We start from the raw sequence: 14,970 nt of genomic DNA, 5'->3' as shown, positions 1-14,970 counted from the left end.
ACGTGATAAATGTCACGGTCGGATCGAAGACGCATGCGTAATGAGTACCAAAAGAATGTCATACGTCAAAATAGTAATAGACGAATCAGAACCATATGAATGTTTTTTATCAAATTATATACACATAATGAAACTTAAGTTTTCGATTTTTATCACCGTAAAAAAAACTCTAACCTCTTCCCTGTTGCATGTAATGTTTAATACGAAATATTAACAAACACATATTTGTAAAGAAATTAATTTATAATTACTAATATTAATTCGATATAGAAATATTAAATATATCTGGTATAGAAATATTTTAAACATATAACAATATGTCATTAAATTTTTTTTAAGCTAAAAATTTCATTTGGAATTGGACATCACATAATTTTATCCTATAATATGTTTGTTAGAGATTCAAATTATTTTTACAATTTTTAATATCGGTAATCACTAATTGTTATAATTAATTATTATTAAAAATATACAATTGATAATATCAATTTGCAATAATATCAATTATTTTAGTACTAGTGCAACAAGTTATTGAAATTTTCATAACAATAATGGATCATCTACAATAAATTGAATAATTTGTTGCTTAATCATTTAATATTTTTAAATGTGCAGGATAAAATGCACATGTACTACCTCTACTATGATACGATGTATATACATGTATTATTTTATATATGATATAATAGATACTAATTAATAGTTAGATATTGACATTAAATTATCTGATTCTTCAGGTTTATGAAAAATGCATGGAATCAAGAGAATATTAGTTTTCTGTACATTAACAACCATTTTACCAATTCTACTTCTTGTGACACCATTATATTTACGTCATAATTTCTATGCCAATGTAGCATATGCTGTAATGGATTCTGATATCTTGGAAATTACAGATGGTATTTCTACAATATTTTGCTCTGTAAATACACTTTAATTTTGATTATATATGTATATGAATTATATATAAAATCAAATACAAATTATTATTAATAATGATATATAGGCACATACTTTACAAATGAATAGAACATTTAATGCATTTCAAATGTCACATAAACCAGAAATAACTTCGTATAGAAAACATATACGTCTTAAAAAAAGTATGGTTTTACCAGATGATACATTGGAGTACTGGGGATTTTATCTCTTAGAAGGATCAAGCGTGGCACTTTCTGTGTGCTCAAGGTAATGCAATGTTAGAATATTATCATATTTTTAGTTAATATATAATTGCATATAATAATTATTTGCATAGATTTGAAGGTGCTTCCATACTTGTTGTTAAGGGAGAACGAAATTTGCGAACATGTGGAATGTTAGAGCATCACAATACACAAATTGCGGAAGGTATATTTTTACCAGAAGCAAAAGAACAAGTTAAAGTAACATTTAAATCAAATGCAGAACAAATTAATTCTAATAATACTATTATACAGAACAATTACAATGAAACATTAAATGACATTGAAGATAAATTGTTATGGGATCATACATTGAACAATACTGATCAAAATATTGGGGCACACTATCCTTATTTAAACGGTTTTATGTCTAATATGGAAAATTATGAAGAAGGAGCAAAAGAATTATTACGGGATAAAAATATTCAACATATTATAGGGTCTTTGGAAAAAGAAACTATACATACTACCAGAAGATTAAGACATGCTAGGAAGAGGAAATATAAAAAGCAAATGAAAGAAACAAGAATAAATATTACATTGCAGGAAAGAAAAAAAGCACAAAAAGATCTTAAAATCAATTCTTATTTTAAAAGAGATATATATAATAAATACAGTTTATTTTTAAAAAGATTACAAAGAAGCTTGGATTTAGAAGATAATAGAAAAGGTGATATTAATAACGAAATGAATGTGCAAGATAAAGAAGAATCAAAAAAAAGAATCAAAAGAAATCAAGGGATTGTTAACCCAACACTTTTATTTGATCAAGGTGTTCAACATGGTGGAAATGCAGGAAATGTAACAGATACTAATGAGGATTCTTCTGTATCCAGTTTTGAAAATGAGTTATTTAAATGTTATGGGGGATCAATTTTAATGGCTCAAGAATTTGCACCTTCTGAAAAATGCACTGATGTCACTTATTTACTGAACGGCAAACATATGCAAGCTGTGCATAACATCATAGAAGATGGTTACTATTATTATATCTTTTATAGCGATAATGATATCGTATCGAATGACATATATGCATTATTTGATATTTATAAACCCATTTTTCATTATGAGAATATAACAAATTCTTGTATAAATCAAACAAAATGTTCCTTTTCAATTAATATGCTATCTTCTGATAGAGTAATTGTTGAAATACCAACTAAAGATGGTCTTGAATACGAAATAGATGATGTTAATCTGCTTTTATCAATTTGTCATCCACGAATGGAAGTGTATATAATCTTTCCTGTTGCAGTATTATTCTTTATTCTTACTTGTGCTTTCATGTAATACATTTTACAATTTTTTTTATCAATACAAACGTTGAATTTTGATCAAATCGCGTATTATTATTAAGAGATATTATTCTATTGATAGAAATTCGTGAATGGGTGGAATAAAAAAATATTTTCATCAGTATATGTGTTTAAAAATATATAAATATCTGTATATATATATTTACATATTAATATATCCTGATTGTACATATATGTACATATATACGTATATACAATATATCTATACTTATATATGTATATGTATATATATCTTTTTATATAAAGAATTGTATAAAGTATGTGCTATTATGATGTTGCATGAATAGCTTATATTCTATATTAAACATTCTACCCTAGCCACTAATATTTCTAAACATATAAAGCAAATGAGGTAGTGCGACGATTTGAATCAAAAGTCGCATAAAATAGTATTGAATGTATTATAAAGTATTTTCGCCTATAATTACGATAACTATGATCTTTATGTTGTTAGATTTATTTTGTTGATTATTATATTCAAAAGTATATATTTCTATTATAAAATTTCAATACCTTTATTGGTGAATGTAGAAAATAAAATGTAATTTGTATATGCATAATTTGATTAAAATATCTTAAATAACTACCTTTTGGCTTAGAATTACTTCCGGTTCATATCTCTTTACTTTCTCAATCTATTCATTAAATCTATTCCTTAAGCCGAAATATATAGTATATAAACGTTATTTCAAATACGAAAATATATAAATATATCGCTATAGACTGTTTATTTAAAAAAGATTAAGAATATGAAATGCTATCAATGTATGTAATTACATTTGCCGCAAATACCCCACTAAGAGGTCGCAGAGAATTGTGGGCAATTGACGTACTTCCTTTATGCGCAATAGACATTTGGAAAATCGCGTACGATAAAAACCAAGGAATTGAATAAAAAGCTGTTATCCACTTTTAAAAATTAATATCCCGAAACGTTCGAATTGTTTCGCGTAGAATTTTACGTGTCGAATCAGGAGAAAAGTCGATTGAAAATTTGAAGACCGCTCGCAGCGCCATTGTGCGGTGCTCATAAGAATATTCCTTGTGACGCAATAGGAACTCGTCCTTTCCGTCGACCTACCGTGAGTGGAACATGTCGCATACGTCTGAGCGAAGGTAAGTTCAGTTTTTTCATGCGTAATTGAGAAATATGCGTGCTTTCTTATATTTCACTAATTTCTTGTTTACGTTGTACCTCTGTAAATCTGGCGCGACACGCGGCTGGACGTCAACACTTCACGATATATCCTTAAAAAATAGTGCCGCAATCAGCGAATGCATGGGACACGAGACTGACAACATGGCGTGCATTCATTTTTGTCACATTGTTCACAAAATTAACGTTAATCCCTCGTACTTCTTCATTTTTATAACCTCTATAATTGTTGTGATTAGAAGTCATAATGGGTATCCATACGGTGGGTCGCCAAACTCTCATAAAAATATATTTGAGAAGCTTTATTATAGGAATTGCATGCTCTCTACTCGTACTTGCAAACACGTTTTACTTTGCATTTTAAATTACGTAATAAAAAATGGATTTTCTTTAGTAAGGCTAGTAAAAATGATGCGAATCGAATAATGTTCAACAATGCTACATAAAATTGTAGGCATTATGTCTCATACAATCGAGATTCGTCTTGCTGGAACATGCTTTCGCGTGAGTCACTGTCAACGCATCTATCAAGTCATCGATAAATTCATTATCATATCTGCAGGATGATCTAAAGGCATTGTTGATACATTTATAGGAAATCAGATACTTTTTAACGAGAAATTCCTACGTTATTGAGATAAAATACCTTTTAACATTCGTCGCGAAATTGAAATACTATGATGTCGGATTTTTACGGTTCAAGGTCGCTAGGATTCAACATTATTTATACATTTGATTTTGGAGTAAACATATAATGCAAGTTACTGGAACAGTTTATTCATTCCTGGTACCACTGATTAGAATTAAAAAATTAAATGCTATAAATGAAATAAATTTTTTTTAGATATATTCTACTGCAAATTATACAGTTATATATCTAAAATAAAAATCAAATTTTTATTCTGATGTATCATTTGTATTTCAGAAACGATGATCAATGGGCAGGAGATTCCAAAAATGGTCCTAGTGAAAGTGATCAACAGACATACGATGGCCCCCCTGGCATGGAGCCCGATGGGATCATCGAATCCAACTGGGATGTTGTAAGTTAACGATTACTATAGACTACCTGTTCTTCAATTTTGAGTTTAATAGGATATCCTCTTAAAAGGATTGATTGTTATAATAATTTTATGCTTTGTATATAAACTAGGTCGTTGACAACTTTGATGAAATGAACCTAAAAGAAGAATTACTACGTGGTATTTATGCTTATGGCTTTGAAAAACCATCTGCAATTCAACAACGTGCCATTCTGCCATGTATAAGAGGACACGATGTGATTGCACAGGCACAATCAGGTGACAAAATCAGAATATATGCTGTGATATAGAAATAACAGAATTCCGTTTCTAATTTGTGGAATGTTCAACAGGAACTGGCAAAACTGCTACATTTTCAATTTCTATTTTACAACAAATTGATACCAATATCAAGGAATGTCAAGCGTTGATTCTAGCTCCAACTCGTGAACTTGCTCAACAAGTAAGTTGCAATAAAACTCTAAATGTTAGCATATTACTAACTGAACAAAATACATTTTAAATAAGTATGGCTGAAAAGATATTCCAAATTAAAGTAAATTTTGAAAATCGGAGATAATCTAGTGTTGTGAACCAAAATAATAAGATATAAATCTAATAATCTATCTTATAAATCTAAGACAAACAGGTTTTCTTATCTTTACATAAACTAAAAAAAAATCTTTTTGTTCTTTTTTTAGATCCAGAAAGTTGTTATTGCTTTGGGAGATTTTATGCATGCAGAATGTCATGCATGCATTGGAGGTACCAATGTACGTGAAGATATGCGAAAATTAGAACAAGGTGTTCACATAGTAGTTGGTACACCTGGTAGAGTTTATGACATGATTAGTCGACGAGCATTACGGGCCAGTAGCATCAAACTGTTCGTATTAGATGAAGCTGATGAAATGCTCTCTCGTGGTTTCAAGGATCAGATTCATGATGTATTTAAATTATTACCTCATGAAGTACAGGTATATAAAAATCCGATTATATTTTTTATATTACTGATAAAATTTACTCTTGAATAAATTATTTAACTATTTAAAAAAAATCATGAAAAATAATAAACCAACGTAGTAAAATTTTTGTTTTTCAGGTTATATTACTATCTGCTACTATGCCAACAGATGTATTAGATGTATCTACATGCTTCATGCGAAATCCAATTCGTATTCTGGTTAAAAAGGAAGAACTTACACTAGAGGGTATTAAACAGTTCTTTATTTACGTTGAACGTGAAGAATGGAAGTTTGAAACTCTTTGTGACTTATATGATACATTGAGTATCACCCAGGCAGTTATTTTCTGTAACACGCGGCGTAAAGTAGATTGGTTAACGGAGAGTATGCGCACCCGCGACTTCACAGTCTCTGCTATGCATGGAGACATGGAACAAAAAGAGCGAGATCTCATTATGAGGCAGTTCAGAACTGGATCATCTCGTGTTCTCATAACAACTGACCTTCTAGCACGTGGTATTGATGTACAACAGGTTTCTCTTGTCATCAATTATGATTTACCTTCCAATCGCGAAAATTACATTCACAGGTAAGTTATTATATATGTTTATATATATTATATTATTTTATTATAAATGATTTTAAATTACCTTTTAAATTTCATTAATTTTAAAAATTATATTTTTAAAAAAACATGCAATTTATAAAAACTGAAAAATTTATGCACTGAAACTATATTACAGAATCGGTCGAGGTGGTCGTTTCGGTCGTAAGGGAGTGGCAATTAACTTGGTAACAGATGACGACAAACGAACATTGAAAGATATTGAACAATTCTATAATACTAGCATCGAAGAAATGCCAATGAATGTCGCAGATTTGATCTAAATCTGACTATTGGCTATAATTCATTATAATTAAAAAAAAAAAAAATAAAAGTAAGTGACATACGGAGCTCTCAGCTGATCTCTCATGGTGTGTGAGTATATATAGAGTGAGTTGGTGAACTATAATCGCTTATGTAAACGCGATCTACCGAAATATTCCAAACGTTCTCATCTCAATTTCGTTTTATAACAGTAGATTACAGAAATAGTTATTCGTTACGCTAGACAAAAATTAGTACTATTATATTATAATTATTACAATTATCACTACGGATACTACTATATTTCTATTCCTATCACTATTGCTCTTAACTATTATTACTGTTACTGGTATATACTCCTGCGCTACTCTCTTCTTGTTCAATATTTATTACTACTACTTCTCCCGCTGCTATTCCTACTATATAACTCTATTCTTAATATCTCTCGTACCCCTATTATTATTACTATAAATACCGGGATTGCTGCAGTTTCTAATACGAATTAATAGTATTACCGCACCGATAAAGATACAATCATTGCGATTGCTACTAGCGTGAGGTGAAGAAAGGGAGAAACGAAACTGAGAAGTGAGGCAATTCAGCCAACTTCAGTTGTTCCTTTAGCTCTCTGTTCTTTCAAGACACAGAGATATCTTACATTTTGCGTAAATGCATCTACAATCTTATCTAATGTGCCCAAATTCTATTATGAGTTTCAAATCTTTTATTTTGAATCATTTTATTTCGTCTTCTTTCTTATACAACATTTCCAATTGGATGATTTATTCTATGTTCTGTTGTCCCTCTTCAACACTTTTACCACCGCGATTACAACGTGTTTGTCTAGGCAGAGGTTTAGTTGGGTATTGGAAGGGGTACTTTAATCACAAGCGTTGTCGAAGGAGATGTACATTCAGACTTTAGATGATATGAATTTTTTGTATGTCCCAAATCCTAAGTACATACCTTCATTAAGAAATAAAGTGTTTGACCTTTTAATTGTGGTTTTTGTTATTGCATTCACTATTATATGCTCGAATACTTCAAAAAGAATTTTCATTTTATAATGGAAAATCCAACTAAAAGGTATTTTTAAAACAAAAAAGAAAGGAAACCGCGTGTAAATCATTACGGTTACAATAAATTTCATTACCAGATCATACCGAGAACAAGTTCTACGAAACTGTACACATTATCGAAAAAGTTCTCACAGTTTTTATTTGTATTTGCAGGCAATTTTGAGCGGTCCAGAAATGAGGGAGATATTTTTGGAAATAAAGACCAAATTTCGTGATTCAATATAGAAGTTTTGTAAATCGATTACCTCTCTAATTTCCTGCCCTTTGCAGGTTATTATATAAACAACATAATATAAATGTCGAATTATTTATACATACATTTGCATTATTTATTTTTAATAATTATAGAAGTCAGATTTTTACACGATCATTTTATATCTTCTCAATAAAAAGGCATATGAAAATACTTTTCATTCATTAGTTGTGTATTTGTGTGCTTTGTTGAGAATAAAATTTTAATGTTTCGTATATTGTGAGAACTTTTATATATAAATATATATATATATAAATATATATATATTATATCTTCGTGAAGAAAGTGTGTTACGGATAAATATCCGATTATTCAAGCACAGTCTTATTTTGTAACGTCGATAATAGTTTTCGAAAGTTGGAGTAATTTCATGCAATTCTTCATTTCGACATTTAATATTATTAGAACAATTCAAGGTATCTTTTCTTCCGTATGTATACGTATTTTGAAACTGCTCGAATTTCCGAAAACTGTTCATTATTCAATTTTGTAAATATTACAAATGATTTTTCGAATGGTGGATTATTGTGAGTTCTATTGTATTTATTCTTTATAGAAAAACAATATGGTTAAATTGAACTCTTAAAATCAACACAATAAATATGCATGTCGTTTACATACAGCCATCTCATCACTATTTTTACTTGTCTATATTTATTTTAAAATACTCATGTTTATTTTACATTAAGTGGATTATTAAGCATGTTAAGATCATAATAAGGATTTGCGATGACTGTAGATCCTTAATATAACATAATAATGAGCCACAACAAAAGCCCTAAGATCCACCTTCATTTCAACGTAATTATTTACTTTATCCAAATGATATATAATAATGTGTATGTAACAACAAATAATCGATACGACTGTAATGTATTGGCACAAGTTAATATTAAAATGAATCGAAAGCCCGAATTGTTCTCAAGCCTGTTGCTTTAATAATTTCAATATTAGAAGTTTGCTTTTAGAAACTAAGCATTCAAAGTCTGATTTCTTTCAATTCTAAGTGACCCTTAAATATCGATGAGTAACTAACCAAACGATTATTGATTGCTAACTTATTAAATTATCGAAATGCCGCTGTATTTCTCAAGAGGAAGTGTACTAAGATATGGTATGTCCAATGATGCATTGAATTTCGATAGTAATACGAAGTTTTTCCGTCAAACATATACAGTAGTTTAAAAAAGGAATATTTATGAATTTTTAATTGAGTTTATGTTTGCTATTTGTATTGAAAAAGTCGAAAAGGAGAAAGTTCGAGTAATATATTCTAATCTTCTCTGTTAAAAAGCATTCTGATCTTGAACTAAAAATTCTTCAAATCAAAAATAGCAAATGATTCGGAAGTGTGTCGCTGCCACTATGGTGGAAAACGTCGGACGTGAATACATTTTTATTTACACTTTTTGAACCATGTACATACTAATACCAAATGTATTAGTAAAATATGTAATCGTGTTTCAAATATAGTAGCGAGAATTGGAATAATATTTAAAAAGTACATGAACACGATTAATTTATTAAAGAACATTTGATAACATCAGTAGGTACATTATCTTTCTTTATTCGTTCAACTTTAGTTTAATTGCAATAAAAATCTTTTATTTAAAAAAGGTATGAGTACATCCATAACAAAAAATTAAATTGTTATATATTTTTAATATCGATAATGGTCAGTCATAAGTTACTTAAATTTTTGTGGCTTCAGTACCTTTAAGTAATACTTATAAATTAAAAACATAAAGCTTTCCATTTGTTAAATGACATTCAAATATTATTGATCTTTTCTCGTTATGGCAAATTTTTATATTTAGATATTTGTAAATATTTATATTTTGGTTCTTTATATAATTAAACAAATTTAATTCCGTAATAATTTAAACTAAATAGATTAAATACTTGATAGTACAATATCTGAGAAAATAAAAAATATTGCAGGAATAATAATATGGGGAGGAAGAAGGATATTATTATATACTTTTATTCTATGTATTAAAAATGTATATGATTAATAATGGAGAACTTTTTATATTATACTTTTGTTTATCTTTAAATAGTTTAATCAATAATTTAATGTTGCATAAGAAATGCAATCACTAACAAAAAATACTTAACTGCACAACCAGCTTCATAAAGTTACATATATCCAAATTATTCAATTTTTCTTCAACAAAGTCATGATTACTAGAAAATTATTAAAAGCTCCAATTTTAAATAATGATTATTAGTAAAAATAGAATAGCTATATACCATTGAACGTTTAAAATTAAATTTCGATTAATATTTAAATATTTTTGTTGTTTATAATATATTATTTATTGATTAAGATTGAAAAACATATTAAAATTTTATAATAAAGTTATATATCAATAAAATCTCGAGTTTCAATTCTTTTAATATAATCTAATATAATCTGCATAGATATGTAGATACATAGAATACTCGTGTTTACAATATTTAAAACGTGTTATAACATTTGAATACATAATTACTAATTACCGTACTTGAATTTAATTTAGTACAATGATAACACGATAGTTCGCGCCAATGATTGGTAATGCTTTGGGTAGTATTTCTGTAGTATCTTAGAAGTGGGGAGAACTTGTGAACTTATATAAAACAATTACTTATCGTATGGTGAGACTTTGTGTTGTGAATTGTTGTGTTCGTTCGTGATTCGATCTTTTAGGTTACACGTATGTTATACTTTGTTTCTACTTAATCAATTTTATTGCGTCCGTGCAATATTCTAACTGACTTAAACAGTGGGCATAAAATTCGTTTAAAATTCGTATCAAAACCAATTCTTTTAATGATTCTGTTTATAATTGTATCTCCAAATCGAGCATAAGGACTTCTTCATTTTTTGTAAATTACGCAGTAAAATTATTTGTCAACAGCCATAGCGAATCGTTTTACAAACCTTATATTTATGTTTTATTTAAAGCAATTGTCCTGAACTGAAATTCTTTTTATTCTTGAAAAAACTGAAAGATCAAGCATGTCAGCATCACCGATTGCTAGGCAAGCTACCCAGAGCCAAAACATACCTTCCAAACGAGTCGTTATTAACGATCCAAGTCAGTTACCTATCGATTATTCATCTACCCCCGGTGGAACGCTTTTTTCAACTACGCCCGGAGGTTAGTGTTTTTCTTTTTTTACGTTACTAGTAAACTATTGACCCATTAAACAATAATTTAGGTAATTATATTGATCAGAATATATTCCACCGTTGTTCATGATTTTCAAATATGATGTCAAGGTCATGATTTTGAGTAATTTTATTTATATATATGTATAATCGCAGTCCGGATCTAGTTTCCGAAGTACTCATAAAAATATTTTTAATACTTTTTACTTTGGCGTAGATTAGGTCTTGATTATATTGTGGAGTTATAATGTATACATATCAATATAATTTCATTAAATAGAAGATATTAATGTAATTGTATAAACTTTATACATTTTTCAATTGTTTACAACCATTTTATTAGTTTTCATTCTTGTAAAACATCTTATACTTTGTATCATGTTTATAATTTATCATGTTCTAGTAATTTTCTTTTGGGAGTGTATTTCATCTTTTCTTAAGAGATTAAGTTTATTGTAGTTCAATTATATTCTTACAATTAAATTTAAATTTCAGTTATTAGTTAAACATCACAATGTTTGTTCAAAATTCAAATATGCTACACACGATTATATAAACTGGTCTGGACACTCGGTAGAGAAAACCATCCGAAAATTGAGTCGTGACTAGTTGTAAAAAATTAACAAAGTCCGTGTTTGTACGAAACAAACAGAGATGAGTACAGTATCTCTATCTCTGTCTGAGACATTTATACCATGTCATGCATGCACAGAACGAGAATCTTCTTGTCTCCCATGTTGATCTTCCATAATTAATCGCAACTCAATTTTCGGACGGTTTTCCCTAGACTTCAGTGATGAGTGTCAAGACCTGTTTATAATATGATCGTGATAGTACATATGAGATATTACTATAATTATTAATATAATTGTATATAATTTTTTGAGGGAGCGTAGAAAATATTCTCATTATATAAATAATTAATAAATTTTTTCTAGGTACACGTATTGTTTATGAACGTGATTTCTTGATGAATCTACGAAATTCTCCCATATCACGAACACCACCACGAAATATGCCATCCATACCCGGAGAGTTATTAAAAAATACATCAAGTCTCTCAACATCAGCGAAAAATCAAATTAACAAAGGTCAATACTTATTTCACTAAGTTATCGCAAGACTACTAGTAAATTATAGATTTTTATGTATTTATGGGAAATGTAAACGTGCAAAATTTGTATGGTGTTCATGAAAATATCTGTTTGTATAAACATCTGCAGTCTGATTACAATAATTTGATTTAGAATTTGGATAGATTATGCCGTAACTTTTTGATTGTAACATGTTACAGATACTCCAGTAATTGAAGAATCTGCAGAACAATTTGAGATGGACATGTAAGAAACTGTAATTACAATATATTCATGTTGTGCCAGCTACTTTAATGAATAGTAAAAATCAATATATAACAGAAAAATATATTAGCAATTTTTATATAACTATGTGCCATTAGGGGCCTTAAATAGCAATAAGTGTTTATAACATCTAAAAATGTTAAATGTAATTGATATAGTTGCACTGATTCATTGCATTATCATTTTATATGCTAATAAAGGTGACAAAAAATTTTAATCAGTACATTCATGTTTGCACTATTGGATGTATTACTTTATAATTTCACATATATTTGTACTACAATGAATAAATGAAATTTTGATAATAAAAGTTATTACCTGTGAATTATAGTTATAAACTTATTAGGGAGATATTTTAGTCTATAGAGAGTTTATTTTTGTTATGTAAATTAAGTTATTTGACTTTTATTCCAATATAATGTTTTAATATGATTAAATATTTTCACAATTAAGTTTTATACAATCGAATTTTGTAGATTAAAATATATTATAAAATAGATGAAAAATTTTCAATCTTTAACATTTATTTTATATAACATGTACATACAACATAACAATTTATTTTATAAAAGGAATAGGGAAAATTTGACAAAAATAAAGAAAATCGAAAATATATTTTTCTTTTCCTATGAAAATGATATTTTAGAAATTCAAAATGTTTAACAGATTTAATCATCATATAGATTTAATTATAAGTTATAAATTATATTAAATATCAATATATAAAATTCTATGTATTTAAATATACATTTGTTTCTTTCATATAAAATAATTTCATATAAAATATTACATTTTCATTTATTAAAGAATTAAACCAGATATATACTATATATTTGTCAAAGATTAGCCAATATTTGTATAACTATTATGTTGTTATATCACATTAACATAGCTTAATAATGTGTTACTTTTTATGCCATTAAAGTACGTTAAAATTCAGGTAAATATATTGTGTGTATTTTCTACAGTTATGTTTTGAATTTTAAATATTCTGTCTAAAATAACTTTTGCCACATTGACTTTTGTTCCATTATTGTCATAATCATTGTAATAAATTAGTTCGCAAAGATCTGCACATTCTGGATCAGCATCCAATAACTGTTTTAATTTTTCATAAAATTTCTGTATGATACATTTGCAATATTTCTTATAAACATTTGTTTCATTGTGAGCATGTTTTTGAACTTCATGGAAAGTTAACAAAGGTGTTGCACCTTCTACCACTATGTAGAAAGGTGTCTCTAATCTTTGACCATTGGGATAAATTTTATATACACTGTTGTGATATGTTCGCCCTTTAACTCCTGCTCGATTCAACACTTCCTTCTCTAAATTCATTGCACTTTCCATCCAATGATATGAAGCTTCTTTAAGATTAGATGGTATGTATGATGATGAAGGAATTAAAATAAATAGTTTGTGCACACTTATATATATACCATGATTGTCTTCAATATTTTCTATCTTTTCAATTAAACCTTTGTTAATAGATCCTGTTGAAGGAAGTATTATTCTTAAATATCCATAATAATAACTATATGCCATAGAGGTTCCATAATCCAAACCCTTCATTGACTGAATATCAAAAGTATTTTCTTTTCTCTTTTCATATGAGTTTGTGATTAGTAATAATATATATGAAATTCCACAGCATATAAAACATGTGAATGCGTCAAATATTTGTATGTAGTTATAAATATAATTATATTTAGTCATGATTAGCATAATAAAACATATTAAATTAATGTAAAACAATATATTTACATTAAATTTAATATCACTGTTTTTCACAATCAGAATATTCATACTGTGGATACATTGAAATAAAATAGTTAAAATCTTCAAGACTATGAAATAAAAAAATATAATAAAGACATAATTTTGTACAGTAGGTATACTTCTATTTGTTATTTCCAAATATATTTCTGCTGTAATGCTTATAACAGTGCAATTTACTAGAAGTAAGTATATATACTCATCCATTTTAATGTTCATCATCGATATCAATATGATACATTAATTGAGACTGCAAATGATAAATAGAATAAGTAAAATCATCTATGATAAATTTACTTATTATTATTTATTACTAATCATTATTTCAATAAATTTACCTGTTTGATTCTTAATACAACAAAACATTTCAGATTTTTTTGAAGTCCTGCGTGAATCTCCTTTGTAACTCAACATTGGCAAATGATGAATACGAGTAAGAACAAGACAAATAATTTTTCAAACCTCTTTTTACTATAGATAAATAGATAAAATAGATAGGTAGATAAAAAAAAAATTAAAAATTTGAAAAATGTTTTGCGTTAAGCAACAGGATAGACTTATATATTATATATAACATACTTATATATATCAGGTGACAAGATGAAGCGGGAACAAAACAGAGACAGAGAGGTAGCAAAAGAGGAAGAGAAAGGTAGTTCACGTATCGCTAGGTCAGAGCGCTGTTAACGTAAGTGAAACAAGTCGATTGACCTACGGTACAATCGAAACCATGTACGATCGATAAAGTCCATTATCTGGAAACATTTTCTGCAAAAATTACTTAGCTCTTTCCATGCCTGTTTATTTCCCGAGTAGGGTACGATATAAGTGTAAAT

General features: G+C 28.0%; 4 protein-coding genes across 12 annotated transcripts; 3 read left to right on the top strand and 1 right to left on the bottom strand.

Moving 5' to 3' along the window:
* The first annotated feature begins 63 nt into the window (after positions 1–63).
* LOC122576563 lies at positions 64–3,086 on the top strand. Of its 5 annotated transcripts, none has more exons than XM_043747038.1 (5): positions 99–190; positions 616–653; positions 738–922; positions 1,007–1,188; positions 1,259–3,086. In XM_043747038.1, the coding sequence occupies exons 3-5, from the start codon at positions 749–751 to the stop codon at positions 2,472–2,474; spliced, it is 1,572 nt and encodes a 523-aa protein (XP_043602973.1). In that variant the 5' UTR covers positions 99–190; positions 616–653; positions 738–748; the 3' UTR covers positions 2,475–3,086. The 5 variants fall into 5 exon arrangements, with proteins under 5 accessions (XP_043602974.1, XP_043602973.1, XP_043602976.1 ...); XM_043747041.1 differs by lacking the exon at positions 99–190 and adding an exon at positions 258–431 and having other exon boundaries at positions 514–653; XM_043747039.1 differs by lacking the exon at positions 616–653 and having other exon boundaries at positions 64–190.
* Positions 3,087–3,467: 381 nt separating this feature from the next.
* On the top strand, positions 3,468–12,040 carry LOC122576564 (eukaryotic initiation factor 4A-I). 3 transcript variants are annotated; one of them, XR_006319795.1, is made up of 8 exons: positions 3,468–3,616; positions 4,582–4,699; positions 4,810–4,957; positions 5,032–5,141; positions 5,380–5,655; positions 5,781–6,232; positions 6,387–6,581; positions 11,939–12,040. XR_006319795.1 is itself a non-coding variant. In XM_043747044.1 (7 exons), exons 1-7 carry the CDS (start codon positions 3,594–3,596, stop codon positions 6,529–6,531), a joined length of 1,272 nt encoding a protein of 423 aa, XP_043602979.1. In that variant the 5' UTR covers positions 3,469–3,593; the 3' UTR covers positions 6,532–7,510. The 3 variants fall into 3 exon arrangements, 1 of the variants encoding a protein (XP_043602979.1); XR_006319794.1 differs by lacking the exon at positions 11,939–12,040 and adding an exon at positions 7,744–7,810; XM_043747044.1 differs by lacking the exon at positions 11,939–12,040 and having other exon boundaries at positions 3,469–3,616; positions 6,387–7,510.
* Positions 6,563–12,683, top strand: LOC122576567 (eukaryotic translation initiation factor 4E-binding protein). 3 transcript variants are annotated; one of them, XM_043747052.1, is made up of 4 exons: positions 6,563–6,581; positions 10,841–10,989; positions 11,939–12,091; positions 12,295–12,683. In XM_043747052.1, the coding sequence occupies exons 2-4, from the start codon at positions 10,848–10,850 to the stop codon at positions 12,342–12,344; spliced, it is 345 nt and encodes a 114-aa protein (XP_043602987.1). In that variant the 5' UTR covers positions 6,563–6,581; positions 10,841–10,847; the 3' UTR covers positions 12,345–12,683. The 3 variants fall into 3 exon arrangements, with proteins under 3 accessions (XP_043602987.1, XP_043602985.1, XP_043602986.1); XM_043747050.1 differs by lacking the exon at positions 6,563–6,581 and adding an exon at positions 10,384–10,542; XM_043747051.1 differs by lacking the exon at positions 6,563–6,581 and adding an exon at positions 10,389–10,542 and having other exon boundaries at positions 10,794–10,989.
* Positions 12,684–13,104: 421 nt separating this feature from the next.
* On the bottom strand, positions 13,105–14,846 carry LOC122576763 (stimulator of interferon genes protein). Its single transcript, XM_043747516.1, has 3 exons — positions 14,714–14,846; positions 14,473–14,605; positions 13,105–14,384 (listed from the first exon to the last, which is right to left on the bottom strand). The coding sequence occupies exon 3, from the start codon at positions 14,354–14,356 to the stop codon at positions 13,295–13,297; it is 1,062 nt and encodes a 353-aa protein (XP_043603451.1). The 5' UTR covers positions 14,357–14,384; positions 14,473–14,605; positions 14,714–14,846; the 3' UTR covers positions 13,105–13,294.
* Positions 14,847–14,970: the final 124 nt, after the last annotated feature.

Source organism: Bombus pyrosoma, linkage group LG16, assembly GCF_014825855.1.
Source record: "Bombus pyrosoma isolate SC7728 linkage group LG16, ASM1482585v1, whole genome shotgun sequence".
In the NCBI taxonomy this organism is placed as follows: domain Eukaryota; kingdom Metazoa; phylum Arthropoda; class Insecta; order Hymenoptera; family Apidae; genus Bombus; species Bombus pyrosoma.
Note: the sequence above shows the minus strand (reverse complement) of the source record. Positions and strands in the feature narration are given on the sequence as shown.

Coding starts and splice junctions, on each gene's coding strand:
- LOC122576563 (XM_043747039.1), top strand. CDS start 749: ATGCATGGAATCAAGAGAATATTAGTTTTCTGTACATTAACAACCATT. Junction 923..1,006: donor TTTCTACAATATTTTGCTCT/GTAAATACACTT, acceptor AATGATATATAG/GCACATACTTTACAAATGAA. Junction 1,189..1,258: donor GCACTTTCTGTGTGCTCAAG/GTAATGCAATGT, acceptor TTATTTGCATAG/ATTTGAAGGTGCTTCCATAC.
- LOC122576763 (XM_043747516.1), bottom strand. CDS start 14,356: ATGATGAACATTAAAATGGATGAGTATATATACTTACTTCTAGTAAAT.
- LOC122576564 (XM_043747044.1), top strand. CDS start 3,594: ATGTCGCATACGTCTGAGCGAAG. Junction 4,958..5,031: donor GATTGCACAGGCACAATCAG/GTGACAAAATCA, acceptor AATGTTCAACAG/GAACTGGCAAAACTGCTACA. Junction 5,656..5,780: donor TATTACCTCATGAAGTACAG/GTATATAAAAAT, acceptor TTTGTTTTTCAG/GTTATATTACTATCTGCTAC.
- LOC122576567 (XM_043747052.1), top strand. CDS start 10,848: ATGTCAGCATCACCGATTGCTAGGCAAGCTACCCAGAGCCAAAACATA. Junction 10,990..11,938: donor TTTTTCAACTACGCCCGGAG/GTTAGTGTTTTT, acceptor AATTTTTTCTAG/GTACACGTATTGTTTATGAA. Junction 12,092..12,294: donor GAAAAATCAAATTAACAAAG/GTCAATACTTAT, acceptor AACATGTTACAG/ATACTCCAGTAATTGAAGAA.